The 15,229-nt window shown below is 41.4% G+C and overlaps 1 protein-coding gene across 1 annotated transcript in view; it reads right to left on the reverse strand.

Annotated features, from left to right (window-relative positions):
* Positions 1-8,075: 8,075 nt before the first annotated feature.
* LOC126474557 (CD151 antigen-like) overlaps positions 8,076-15,229 on the reverse strand; it is a 136,994-nt gene continuing 129,840 nt past the window's right edge. The window contains exons 5-6 of the mRNA XM_050102032.1: positions 8,706-8,861; positions 8,076-8,533 (exon numbers count right to left, since the gene is read on the reverse strand). Coding sequence (XP_049957989.1) covers positions 8,384-8,533; positions 8,706-8,861 — 306 coding nt within the window. The 3' untranslated portion in view covers positions 8,076-8,383. The remainder of the gene's footprint in view (positions 8,534-8,705; positions 8,862-15,229) is intronic.

A 15,229-nucleotide genomic window follows, 5' to 3' on the forward strand; every position in this document is an offset into this window, starting at 1 on the left:
TTAACTGTTTGTCCAGGAGGTACCCACTCAGTATGAACAATTCCCTTGGAATCAAAGAAGCAACAAGCATGCATTTCACTTTTGAATTTGACATGAGAGCTTTTTGTGGTTTGTGTGATCACTTTGAGCATCGTTGCGAACTTCCGCGTTTTGTTTCTGGATCGTACTGAAAAAACACAACTTTCATCACCAGTGGTAATATGGCTCAACAATTCTGGATTCATTCCCGTTTGCTCTAACAGATCGGCTACCACATTTTTCCGTGTTTCTCGCTATTGTGGTGTGAGATTTTTGGGAACTATTTTTGTACAAATCTTTCTCATACCAAGATCTTCAGTTATTATTTGACGAACTGTTTCTCGATTGATGTTCAGTTCTTCTGCAATCATTTTCACGTATAATCTTTGATCAGATCGTATGAGTTCACACACCCTGGCCCAGCTGACAATCGTCCATTAGGTTGATGGTCGTCCACTGCGATCTTCATCTTCAACATTCGTTCTGTCTTCACTAAACATTTTATGCCCATGAAAAACTTGAGCTCTTGACATAACCTCCTCTCCAAAAGCCTTCTGAAGCTTACCGTAAGTTGTCGTCGCGCTTTCACCCAATTTAACGCAAAAAGAAATGGCATACCGTTGCGCAATATTATGTGGTTCCATTTCCGTGATGAGAGACACAAATGCGTGTCAATTTATTACAGCACAACTCACGACGGAGCAGTTGCATCGATGAGCTGCTTGGGCTAGAAGCAGTTTATAGACCAAGGTCAAAGATATTGTGCCTACGCAAGCCTGCAGGGTTGCCACATCTTGCAAAGACAATCAGTCTCATTACATTATTGCCGCACCTCGTATACACATTGTACACAAACAGTGCAGATTCCTTTCATATCTGTACAACACCCTAAAAAAACTGATCGCCATATTTCACTGACAACTAAACCTTGCAAAGTGCCATACATATCGTCAAATACAGAAAGACTCCTACTCAATTACACTGCTCTCCCACTGAGGACAGGAGCTTGAATACTAGAGCATGAAACCGATATCCAATCCAGAAATATATCACCTTATGTCATGTCGATGTAGTAAACATACAATTCATATCCTCCGCCATACAAAATCACTCCTCTTACATCAGAAAGCTGTCAATGGATCGAGGTCACTCTCAGAACTGTTCTACAAATTCGGCCTCGTTTCCCCCTTCGGCACAAACACATTACTGTTCCTGGTCTAGTCAGTTACGAACAATGCCGGCCCAAACATTGACAGAAAACCTTCGTTGATGACTTGCTTCAGCAGTTACGTGAGGACTGATGTCTACCCACACACGCCGATTGTGAAAATTTTAAAATCTGATCTCACCGGAATGATGCCTCATCTGCGAACAGCACAGTTACACTAAAATTAGGATTGATACTTTGTTGATTAAACCATCCACAGAAGAGTACTTAAGCAGGAAAATCAGGAGCTGATAGTGCCTGCACACACTGTAGATGGTATGGATACAGTTGGTCCATGTGTAACACTTGCCATATAGTCATGTGATCAACAGTCCCTGTTTCAGCTATGCGTCTTGTACTGACACTGGGGTCATCGTGAGCTGCGTGAAGAACTGCCACCTCTTGTTGCAGTGTCTTCGTCCTGCTAGGCCTCCCCCAGTCACGGGTGCAGGCTTAAATGCCCCATGTTCCCCAAGACGAAAATCAATGGCTTCAAACGTTTTCCTGTCATTGAAATATCTTCAGTACAAATGTTGAGTGTGAGCAGTATTGCTGTCAGCTAATCCATACATCAAATGGGCATCTGCCATCTCTGCGTTTGTGTACACAAGCATTGCATAAGCCAAGTCTGTGATTAACTCTATGTAATACCCAGTGTGCTTGCAATGATTTTACTGATCGCTGGAACAGTTGATGTTAACTGTACCTAAGCAACGACATAGGGACAAGGAAAAAAAAAAAAAAGCAGGCAGTGCCCAATGTAACCAGACGTCACCAAGAGTGCATCTTTCCCATGCTTCTAACGTTCTTTTCATGTGTGTTTTGCGGTTAATGAGTTGGAGAAAATGAGTTGAAACATGGAAACAAAGTGTTTCCAGACCCAGATCCATGTTCATATAATATAATTTCTTCATCTACATGTGAGGAATGTGTCCTGCAATTTGTGCCATACATTTTTGTTACACCCTGTGTTAGACAAACCTTTAAATATTTATAATGCGTAAAGTAAAATGTTGTAAGCAATGCAGCCACTTCTTGAAAAAAGTTGACTGTTCATGATAAAGATTATGAATGAACTATGCAAATACTTCTTACATGGAAATTGGTATTAGCATGTACATGGGTGTCCATTCATGATAAAGATTATGAATGAACTATGCAAATACTTCTTACATGGAAATTGGTATTAGCATGTACATGGGTATCCACTTTTCAAACCAAAATCGAAATACATGTTTACATTCTTGCTATATGATATGATGTGATGCATTGTCCACACATATCCACATTATACTCTGCAAGCCAGCTGATGGATTGTTGTGGACGGTACTAAGTGTCTCATTGCCCCTTCCCCACTTCCCTGTTCCTGTCGCAAAGGTTTCATGGTAAGGATGGTTGCTGCTAAGTCTCCTTATGAACTCGAATCTTTCTTATTTTACCTTCACGGTCTTTTCTCGATGTATACGTAGGATGAAGCGATATATTGATCGACACTTCTAGGAACGTACAGGGGTTGACAAAAATATGGAAACATAAAAGAACATAGCACATAGCACATTGCGATGCCTAATAAGGAGTAGGAAAACAGCTCGAATTCAAAATAGCTCCCAGTCGTCTCATTTGCTAGAATCTCATACCATTTTCGCAGTACTTCTCGATATCAAGCACATATCAATATCGCTTGCATAGCAGTACCGCTCAGGCGATATAATTCCGAAGATATGGACCAGAAATTATTTCTCTAGAAACCCGAAACTTTAGCTAGGTGGGGCGTGCTGTAAACCACTGACTAACTAGAAACCTGTCGTGTCTGCGAAGACATTTACTCAGCAACTCGAAGCAAATAGAGGAAACTGTTATTTCCACTCTCGAATACCGATGTTGCTGATGTATTAGATTCCAAATCATCCCTATAATTTACAAGGTCAACTAAAGTGTTTCTCATGGCTAGAGAACCAGCAAACGTGTCTTCCACATGCTTGATGCACACACCACAATCGATTTCCCTGAACTAAATAAAGGCGTGAAATGTGCAGAAGAGTCAACCGAACAATTTACATGGGTGGGAATAACGGTCCAGCACAAACGCACGTCCATATTCAATCTTATCAAATTTACACGCAACCATGAAAGGTATCCAACACACACTAAGTATTAGTTCGCTATTAGATCGTGTAGAGGACAACACGGTCGGTTCATCTACATTCCTACACACCATCAGGCCTCTCCATTCTGACAGCTCCTACTGTTAACGGGAAACGTGAATCACCTGTGCACAGGTGACGTATCCCAAATGCTCTGATCGGGAGGTGCAATGCAGCACTGTACTCGACTGTATCCAGTCACCTCCACATTTGCAGAGCGTTTGGTCTGTTTTCTGTACGTCGGTGTATATTCATGCCTTGTGGAAGGCTCCCAGGACACACAGCAGACCCGAGTTAGTGTTCGATTGTGAATCTGCTGTGCATTATATCTGGAGCCATGTTGAGATGCCGATCCACAGTATGCCATGCACCGGATAGGGTTTGAAGGTTGATCCGCCAATGCAATGTACGAAGCAGTGCTGGGATGCAGATCTACAATTACCACATCTGAGTTAGCGATCGAGTCTGGATCTGCTGCGGACAATGTATCTGGACCAGTGTTCGGAGGCAGATCCACCACTTGTCACATCTGCAATAGGGTTTGCGGGTGGACCAACCATTCGTTACATCTGGACACGTATTCTGTGTACGATGTTTGGTCCACTGGAGGAGGGGACTGGGTCCTGGGAGCCGTCCACGAGGCATGCATATACACAAACACACAGAAAACAGAGCACTCTATATTACACCTCCCGATCAGGGCATTTGGGCTAGGTGTAGGCAGCTGTGCTACATTAATGGCACTTTTAGAACACCGAACGAGAGGTTATATCATGATCGCATGGATAGATCTGACATAAAATCGATAGAATTGCTAAAAATGACGAGGGAATAGCTATAAATTGACTATACATCGAAATGCTGGGGAAATTGAGGTAGTACTTGCGTATCTTCTGGTTCACACAAGCTCGACCGACAAAGTTATAATATCGTAGAGAATGTTCTACCTGATCTGCTAGCAGATGTGCCTTTAGCTGTGCGACAAAACATGTACTTCATGCACAATGGAGCACCTACTCATCTTAACGTTAATATCTGTCAGCTTCTGAATAACAGATTTAGTAATATATGGAGAGGTTGAGATGGACCAATTGCCTGGCCTCCACACTGTCTGGACCTATACCCATTGGTCTTTTATTTGCAGGGGCATTTAAAGCTCTTGTGTGTGGAATGCTAGTACAGGATATTCAGAGTCTCCTTGCCCATATTGTGGAAGGCTGCAAAACGATACGAAATTTCTCCTGAGATACGTCAGCACATCTGAGATTAACTACAATGGCGGATTGATGCATGTATCAGTGCCCATGGGGGGAATACTGAACATCTCGTGTGTGACAGAGTTGCATTTGGAATGCTGGTGCTTTCTGTTCGTGTGTGTTTCCCATGAGTAATGTGGTGGAGAAAATGAGTTGTAACATGGAAACAAATTTCTTCGTCGACGTGTGAGGAACATGTCCTGCAATTTGTGCCACACATTCTTGTTACACCCTGTATAGTAACTAATGTTAGAATACAGCACTGGTAGTGTACTACTTGACACAGTCATGTAGATTAAATGTCTGGGCATAGCACTGCAAACTGTTAGGAAATAGAAATAGCACAAAAGGTGTGTTACAGGGAAAAGAAATGTTTGAACTGTAGGAAAGTTTAGCTCATCTACAAAGATGACCCACTCATGCAACATTAGTCTGCCTATTCTTGAGTACTGCTTATGTGCTTGGTGTCCTCATCAGGTCGGATTAAAAGAAGACAGTGAAACCAATTCAGAGGCAAGCTGCTAGATTTGTTACCAGTCACTTTGATCAACATGTGAGATTTACAGAAATGCCCCTTGAAGTGAAATGGAAATCCCTGCACAGAAGATGAAGTTCTTCTCTTGAAACACTATTGAGGTGGTTTAGAAAATGTTCAACTGTGTGTGAATTGCTGAGGGACCAAACTGCTGAGGTCATCATTCCCTAGACTTACACACTACTTAAGCTAACTTACGCTTAGGACAACACACACACCCATCCCCATGCTCGAGGGAGGACTCGGCCCTCTAGTGGGATGGTTAAGAGAGCCAGCATCTGTGGCTTTCTGCAGAGCAATTCTACTGCCACCAATGTACATTCCTCATAAAGAGTGGACTGCGAAGACAAAATCAGTGGTGTTAGGGTTGTACAGAGGCATTTAGAAAGTAGTTTTCCCCTCCATATGGCTGCTTGCAGAATATGGATGGAGATGTAGATATTGATTCTATTTAGTGTCATGCAGTTCTTTTGCACAACAATGGAATGCATGGATAAAGTACAAGTGAAATAAAGTAGAATCCGGCACCTGACCAGCCTGTCTATGTCCTTATTACACTAATGTTTTGAAATGATACACCAGAACCGACATAATTCTTTGTCAGTTGGGTTTAAAACAATTAATTTTATTCTTCAAAGAAGTCTGGACATTCAAAGTAATAGTGCTATGTAAAGAAACAGAAATGGAAATCATTGGCTTCTGTATTCTACTAACACTTCATAGCTGCCATGCTGTAGTTAGGCAAGAAATGAAGCTGCACTACCATCATACACAGTTAAATGGAAAAACCAATAAAAAGGTGATTATAATGGTGGTTATAGCTATCACCCTTACTAAGTGGCCCTCAATTAGATTTCATAGAGGTAAAAGGTATATGGCCAGTGTGTCTATGTTAGTGTCCTCAGTGTTACCTGGGTTTAGTAAGAGCAAATATATAGCAATCATATTATCAGATGTCTCAAAAGCCTATGATAATGTTCAGATAAACATCTCATTAGATACACGTTGTTACAGTTAGGAGCACCACTTTAGTTTGTAGAAGAAATGTTGACATTAATAAGTGAACGAACTATATATATTAGAAAGTGTACAATGGACAGTGGTGTACCATAAGGATCGGTACTCAGTCCATTACTATATGCAATATATACCTGCAACATGCAAGTGTGTTAACTCAGTTAGTATTGCTCAGTTGACATGTGTGTGTTTACTTGTAGCTGTGTAATCTGATGATGGTGCTGGAGAAACCTTCGGTAGTCGTATTCATTATGAAGGGTGACTACCAAGGAATTGTTTAATGCATGTGGATGATAAGATAACGCAGGTGAAGGCACATATTCGATTTTTAGGAATAACTCTGAATAGTAAGCTTACTTGAGCAGTGCATGTCAATACCTTGATTTAAAATAGCGAGTAGATGCTGAATATTATCAGATTCCTTACCACAACATGGATGGGGACACATTCTTCAGTTCTGTCACTACTGTACTGCTCTCTTCCGATCCAGATTGGTTTAGGGATGTGTAGTCTACAAGTACATGAGCAGCAAGCTGTTAGAGAAGTTAGACAGATTTCAGTGCTGTTGTACACGCACCTGCTTAGGACCAATGAAATCCACACTGATAAATGTACTGTGGTGGAAGGACCTTTATATAAGGAGGTAGATGTTCATGATCAAATACACCAAATTCTACAGCTGTGCTGTACACCCCAAGAAAATCGGAACAAAAAGCCATATGATTTCATTTCGACATATAACAATTTGGCAGGTATGTGCAGAGACATTGCCTCGAACATACAGTGGCCAGTCTACCAATACAGCTATTTCAGAAATCACATTTCACTCCAAATGATGAAACATGATTTTTTGGAGATGACTGCACCATTGAAATTGTGACTGGAGAAACAGGAAACTGTGTAATCTACATATACACAGACAGTTCAAAATGCACACTGGTTCTATGAAATTCCTAAGAAGGCAGTGCCACATCATATTTATGTAGGTGAAAGCCCACTGGGGATTCCTGGACACCGAAAAAACATATGAACTGGCAAAACAGGTTGCAAGTGACGGGACATCACTAGACATAATACTAAACCATGGGGAACTCCCAGAGCACTTCAACTGCACCTTATCCAGACATCTGTCTTTGATGGCATCACTCCTGGAGACACATACCAAACCTTATTACAATGCCCAAAATAGAAGGTAATAAGGAAAATGTTGTTAACATACCTCATCAATAATACAGTACCATAACTAATGTCAAGAAAGTGTTTGCTATAGTCGACCAATATAAGAACATATAACATCATAATCAAATTCTTATTTGATGCAAAATATCAAGATTTAAATGTCGATAATAAACTAATGGGCATTCAAGATTAATCTGCACCAAAGAGTACAGAGTAATAATTATCATGTAGTTATTAATGAATGGCCGATATACTGAGAGAGCTACATTTTGACATCTAGTTTAGGAGGAGGTAGCCAGATACCTCACTTACCACTGTTGTTCCTGGCAATGGCTGTATACACTGTGTGGTCTGATAAATCTAATTGCTGTACAATCAGCTCATTATACTTGCAAGGAAATGGAGACTAAAGTGAAAATAAAAGAATCTGTCAAGTAAACAATGATAAATAGTTTAACATTTAAGTAAGACATCAGCTCAGTTTTAATAGTTAGTATCTGCACCGTAATATTGCTGATACAGTAATGGAACAAAGGATGGGTAGCAGTTACCGCATGCTCAGTGTAGAGATAATTTGTTAGCTACGCTCTACAACAGAATAATGCTGAGATATCTCTCAAATATTTGCTTTTCAGGAATACATTAACTTAACTTAAGAGTCATTAGAGGAAGAGGATCAGGCAATCTGTCACAACATTAAATCTGTCATTGCCCAAACCTTAATCTATTAATATTATTTTATTATGTAACGTTAGGTATATTATATACAGTAATAAATTTAATATTGCAAATCTTGTCAATATATATGATACATATATGCTTTTTACAATTATGTTGATATGATTAGTAGGTTGTTTGTTTGTGATTTTGATGTGAAATTCACTTCATTTCAGTTCAAGACGTAATGACATGTAATGAAACATAAAAAATATAAATACAGTCTTCTAATAAATATGCATATTTACACACACACTGTGAATACTGCTAACACAGTCCAGAAAGTGTAGAACTATCATGTGAAATTGTGTCAGTCCATGTTATCAACATCCTTCAGCTTTATATAAAGCCAGCAACTTAGGATCATGCCAAAAATTTGAATTACGCATATTCCCAGTCCAACAGCTCCTAAAATTAACAAATGTGCTTGTATCTCCTCTGCCAAGCGGTATATACATCCCTGTAAAAAAATAAATTTTGTATACACATTTTCAACAGTGAATTGAGGCTGATTTCAAAATTATCTAATTAATTTATGTTCTCTCTCTAAACGAATTTTGAAAATTTCAGGGATACCCATATAGTATTCTCAGTCAAAATGGTACAGCTAATTGCTGTATTAAAAAACTTACATTGTAGTAAATGTTGCTTGGGTGATCACGTTTCCCACATAGTGCAGAAGGTGTTTTGCAGCAAGAGTCAGGAACTTTGCTTGGGGTATCAGGATTATTTTTTAACCATGTGCTGTACTGCCAGTCCTCAAATCTTACAGCTCCACAGCACTTGAACTGTAACAGAAAGAAAGATGCAATGCATTCACATAGGAGTTCTGTGCATCGGTAAAACTTTCTGCAATCCTCCTGTACATGTATAATTACTGTCTACTATATTATTTTTACCGAAAGAAGTTTCTTAATTTTCTTGTGTGTGTGTGTGTGTGTTTGTGTGTGTGTGTGTGTGTGTGTGTGTGTGTGTGTGTGTGTGTTTGTCTGTTTTATGTTGATTTCGTGAAATGTCTGTGGCTTACAGTCATGTAATAAATGAATACAAAATTATGAATGGCTGTAGAGCAAATCGTTATTAACATTCAGGGTGCAGATAGTGTAACACAGGTTGTGGAGTTTACTTACTTACTTACTCAGAATGTTAATATTATCTGGTCATCATTTTAAGTACTGTAAATGTTTATGAAAACAGACTTAATACTGAAGTTTTTCATATTGGTGCTCTTGTGCTCAGCACATCAGTCCTTAACCTTGGAGTATCAGTTAATATGAAACAATATTTCAGTATGAATTATTATTGAATATTATGATTATGAGACATTAGTACTGTAAATACAAAATATATCTAGGCAGTTGTGTAGGGGACTACAAGTTGTAGGTGTCTTTAGACTTTATTTTGATCGTTTATAGTGCCTCTTAATTTCATTTTTGAAATGAATATAGTAGCACTTTGACATTCCACACATCCAATATTTAAACCATAAAACATAAAACATTTAGTCTCAAGCTTTTGAAACGATATTTTATTGTTAGAATGAATCTTTCATTATGCTGCAAACTATACACTCCATTAAAAAATCCTTTGACATTAAAATTCAACGGCTGTCTTCGGGTGTATAATGCTGATATGAACTGAGTGTTCAAGACACAACCCACTGCCCAACTCAAGGCTTCAGTCTGCCAGTACTTTTCGTGTATTGTTTGTATTTCAGACAGGCTTCCTTGCATACCACAATGGAGTAGTAAGGATGAAAGGAAAGAGAACAAACATCATGGCAAACAGAAACTTTGAGTTGGGCCGAGGAGTGTTCCTGGATACTTGATTTGCTTTGAGCGCAGAAAAAAAAGCTGAGTGTCGAGAATCTTGGATGTACACTCAAACAATGTTTATAAATCCCTTCCCATGACGTTGATGAAAAGAAGCAGAGAAGAAGCTATACGAAAAGTAAAATGCAAGAGGATAGAGATACTACCAGATGCATCTCTTGCTTCTCTTAGTCCTTATAATTTCTCGTTTGTCTCTTTTTATAATACCCTTCAGCAGTAGCAGCATTTTTCATGCAGTATATCTATCACTGAATTAATTAAGTCATTTATTGTGTTTAACAGATACCATCTACGTTTATTAATCTTTACGATTGGCCAGTCCTTGTACCTCTTCAAGTTGTCTTTAATTTTTATATGTGATTCACGATTTTTCAATTTTTGTTAATTATGTATGGTATGGTGTTTTATGTTTATATTTTATAAATCGTTTTTAAATAAGAAATAGATATGGTTAAAAATTAGGTTGGTAATAATCACAAAATGTGATTTTTAACATGGTTTTATTCTTTAATCAATCTCTTCCACACACTTCAATTTACTTTCTTTTCTTCCCTTATCAATTTTTTTGTGTTTTATATATTCTCACATCAACATATCTAATTTTTCACCTTCCTTTACAAATTTAATTTTGTCTTCCATTTCATGAATTAACACTTGGAGATCCTTTTGAAACTGTTGTGTTGCAAAATAATATACTAGCTGCAGCCAAGTAAAAATTCAGACACCTTCTTTGATGAGACAGCAAACAGAGGAAAGTGCATCAAGCAGTAACAGCCTGGATGGATTTCAGCAAGGGGAGACTGCGCATACTGCAAGTATTACAGGTCTACCACAAGCTGGTTACCTAATTCCAAAGCTTAACTGTGCATTCTAGGTGCCAAATTATATGGATGCTGGTAAAGACAGAGGAGATACAGTTCGGATGGCCCAATTTCCCTGTGCCCAAGCTACAGTGGCGGTATCTGTTGGGGCAAGGATACCAGTCCAGTAGCATAACAAGCACAGGCCATGTAAATACTGTTCATTTTTCAGTGGGGACACCTTAGTCTGCAACAGACCAACCTGAAGGTGGGACTAATGTCGGTCTACCATCTGTTTACCTAACTGTCTTCCAGCTTCTGTGGGAGGGCAAGTCACACCCTGGGGACTTAGAGACACTGTCAGCCACATCATCACCATCCATGCCAAGTCTAATGGGAAGGACTTACATGCCTTCAATCAGGAGGTCACCTGGTTGTCTACCTCTTGGGTGTAGTTGAGCAGCTGCTCTTCTGTCATCACAGTGGTGTGCAGTCTCCACCGCCCTCTTCCTGCAGCTGTGGGAAACACTCCACTGCTGCTGGCTGCTCCCCCGTGTGGAGACTCGGCACTACTCGACTCACCGCACAGGGGCTGCTGGCTGGCGTTGGCAGCACAGATAACGTCCAGAGTTGTCTAGCCACCTCAGTAGCCCTGTGCCACCCCTGTTGTCACAGCACCATCCACACCGACTGCGTGCTGGCATTGGCACATTCTTGGCAGGGCATATGCTGCCTCTGACTTGCTGCCATGGGCAGCCTGGGATGACAATCCATAATTTGTGTATTGTTGAACAATAAATATCCAGTTATTTAAGGTCCATTATTCGTCGGACAGGTCCCCACTCACAGGCCACTGTCCACCAGTATCCTGAAGTGGTGGTCTTCAGCATCCTCACCTCGACGTACATTTAGCCTCCACACAAAATAATGTCCAAACCCTGGCAAGCAAAAGTGTAGCAGGATCCTGCATCGCATCTTGAGCCACAGCCTACATCCAAAACTATGGGTTGGTGAGTGAGTCTTTTTGTTTTGGCCCTGTTCTTCTGTGTTAAGACCTTGATCTGTGAACAGGAAGTTCTGACGCCACAAAAGCCTGTGGATCTCTCCCAAACACTCATCGAAAACTCGTCTTCTTCTTCTGTAGTAGGATACAATGTGTAAAGGGCGTGCACAATGGAAACATACCGCTGCATGGTCTCTTGTCAACCAACTATTTGTTCCTACACAGGGCGTTACACTTGGCGGCGGTGGTTCCAGATAGGCGTTGGTTGGATGCTGGTTGTCTGAATGCAAGGGCTTTGAGTATAAAGTGCTCCTTGCAATCTGGTCCCTGCCCACGTAAAAGACCGTTTTTATGTTCCCGCATTGGAGACACACTGATGACGAATGTGGCGTCTCCACAATCAAGCCCAAGCAGGATCGTCAACGAAGTACAATAGTAAGCACAGAAAGCACGTTTATTAGAAACACCAACACGCGGCTAGATGAGAACTGAACTCTTGGACGGAGTTCGCTGCTACACTGCTGGTCACCGTAAATGCAACACCCTGAAGGAAGCATCCGAATCGAGTGAAATTTACACCATGGGTTTGCAGCGATGAGATATGCAACTGATTAGAATTTCAGCGCAGACGCACATCACGCGCGCCTGTGGCGCCACCTCATAGCGCCAATTAAGGCTTGGCGATTTCGACGAATGTACGTTCGGCACGTGTGTTTACCTTGTGGTTGTTTCACAAGACGATCAGTTATGCCTCGTAGACAACAGCGAACATCGTTTGATCAAGTATCCGAGTTCGACAGAGGAAGGATAGTGGCTTACCGAGATTGTGGATTATCATACAGAGAAATCGCTAGTCGTGTTGGACGAAACCAAACAACTGTAATGCGGATATGTGACCGTTGGATGCAGGAGGGTACGACGGACCGACGTGGTCGATCGCATTCACCTCGGTGCACCACTGCACGTGATGATAGGCAAATTGTGCGCATGGCCGTGACGGATCGCTCAGTGACATCCCGAACCGTAGCACAGCACATTGCGTCTGTAACGCATCATCCAGTGTCTGCGCGTACAATTCGACGCCGTTTACAGCAGAGTGGTCTGTCCGCAAGACGTCCATTGCTTCGTCTACCATTGACGCAGAACCACAGACGTCTCCGTCGCCAATGGTGTGATGACAGACGGATGTGGACGGCAGAATGGAATGACGTTGTCTTTACTGACGAGGCACGCTTCTGTCTGCAGCACCACGATGGTCGGATTCGAGTGTGGAAACACCGTGGAGAGAGGATGCTGGACAGCTGCATTATGCACCGCCACACTGGTCTTGCATCGGGTATTATGGTATGGGGCGGTATTGGATATTTCTCTCGCACGCCTCTAGTACGCATTGCCGGTACTTTAAATAGCCGGCGCTACATATCCGAGGTGCTGGAGCCAGTTGTCCTTCCCTACATTCAGGGCTCGGCCACAGCCATATTTCAACAGGATAATGCGCGACCACACGTGGCACGCATTGTCCAAAGGTTCTTCGTCAATAACCAGATTGAATTGCTTCCCTGGCCGGCTCGCTCTCCGGATCTTTCGCCGATAGAAAACATGTGGTCCATGGTTGCTCAACGAGTGACCCAGATTACATCCCCAGCTGCCACACCAGATGATCTTTGGCAACGTGTGGAAGCTGCTTGGGCTGCTGTACCCCAGGAACACATCCAACGTCTCTTTGACTCAATGCCGAGACGTGTGGCAGCGGTGATCTCCAACAATGGCGGCTACTCTGGCTACTGATTCTGGCAGGAACCACATGTCACAGACGTCTGTACACCTAATCATTTGATACTTGGTCAACATGTTATCTACAAAATAAATTTTGTTGTGCTACCTCTTGTCTTTCTTGGTGTTGCATTTACGGTGGCCAGCAGTGTACTTGTACGCATTCAGTTTTCCAGAATATACACGGTGTACGTAAAGTCCGGGAACACTTTCAATTATTTATTGCACAAGAACTAAACATTGTACAGATGTCATACATATTGCATTTCGAAGATAAACTCTGAAAGTGCTTTTTGCAAACATTCGATATGCGAACCATGAGTGACCTGGTAGACGTCAATACGGTAATCGAATTCTTGCCAGCATGACATCGTCAACTGTGGCAGTCGCTTTCCGTATTCTCTCCCGGAGCTCTGCTACATCACGTGGTAGAGGCGGTACACACACCAGATCTTTAATGTGTCCCCACAGAAAAAGGTCACACGGAGTGAGATTTGGTAATCGGGGAGACGATTTCGAACTCCAACAAACAGAAAGCTAGCTCCGCACCTGAACTCGCCATGTTTGCGACTAGCGCTGACTATCGGCAAATTACCAAACTACGCTGTGGCAGTATACACGAAATAAAGAAAGCTTTCAGGGTTTCTCTTCAAAATGACATATGTCTGATATCTGTACAATGTTTAGTTCTTGTGCAATAAATAATTGAAAGTGTTGTCAGACTTTTATGTACACTCCGTATACAGCTCGAAAGAATTAGAAAGACACATGTATCATCATCCGATATGTTAAATCTATTTTGACAATGGCGGCAGCTTTGGTCTTATTGTGTAGCCTGTGATCTTCGTTTTGAATGTACGCAAAAGTTGTCATTTGCCATCTATCGGCTGTGTTATGCATTACATATAAGGTGGCCCCTCAGAAGGAAGTCAGTACTCTTGTCCCATAGTTCTCTAGTTCTCTGGTGGCGTGAGCAGGCGGCAACTGTCACTTGCGGACATTGTATTCAACCAAGCACGTGAATATGGAAGTAAACAGGAATAAAAAAAAAGGGAGGAAGATTTATCTGCTTAGCAAGAGTAATAGCAGGCACATTTCAGACTACCTAACAGATGAAAACGAAAATTTCTGTTCCGACATTGACATTGTTGAGTGTTTATGGAAAAAGTTCAAGGCAATCGTAAAATGCGTTTTAGACAGGTACGTGCCGAGTAAAACTGTGAGGGATGGGAAAAACCTACCGTGGTTCAACAACAAGGTTAGGAAACAACTGCGAAAGCAAAGAGAGCTTCACTGCAAATTTAAACGCAGCCAAAACCTCTCAGACAAACAGAAGCTAAACGATGTCAAAGTTAGCGTAAGGAGGGCTATGCGTGAAGCGTTCAGTGAATTCGAAAGTGAAATTCTATGTACCGACTTTACAGAAAATCCTAGGAAGTTCTGGTCTTACGTTAAATCAGTAAGTGGATCGAAACAGCATATCCACACACTCTGGGATGATAATGGCATTGAAACAGAGGATGACACGCGTACAGCTGAAATACTAAACACCTTTTTCCAAAGCTGTTTCACAGAGGAAGACCGCACTGCAGTTCCTTCTCTAAATCCTCACACGAACGAAAAAATGGCTGACATCGAAATAAGTGTCCAAGGAATAGAAAAGCAACTGAAATCACTCAACAGAGGAAAGTCCACTGTACCTGACGGGATACCAATTCAATTCTACACAGAGTACGCGAAAGAACTTG

The sequence above is a fragment of the Schistocerca serialis genome, chromosome 4 (genome assembly GCF_023864345.2).
Source record: "Schistocerca serialis cubense isolate TAMUIC-IGC-003099 chromosome 4, iqSchSeri2.2, whole genome shotgun sequence".
In the NCBI taxonomy this organism is placed as follows: domain Eukaryota; kingdom Metazoa; phylum Arthropoda; class Insecta; order Orthoptera; family Acrididae; genus Schistocerca; species Schistocerca serialis.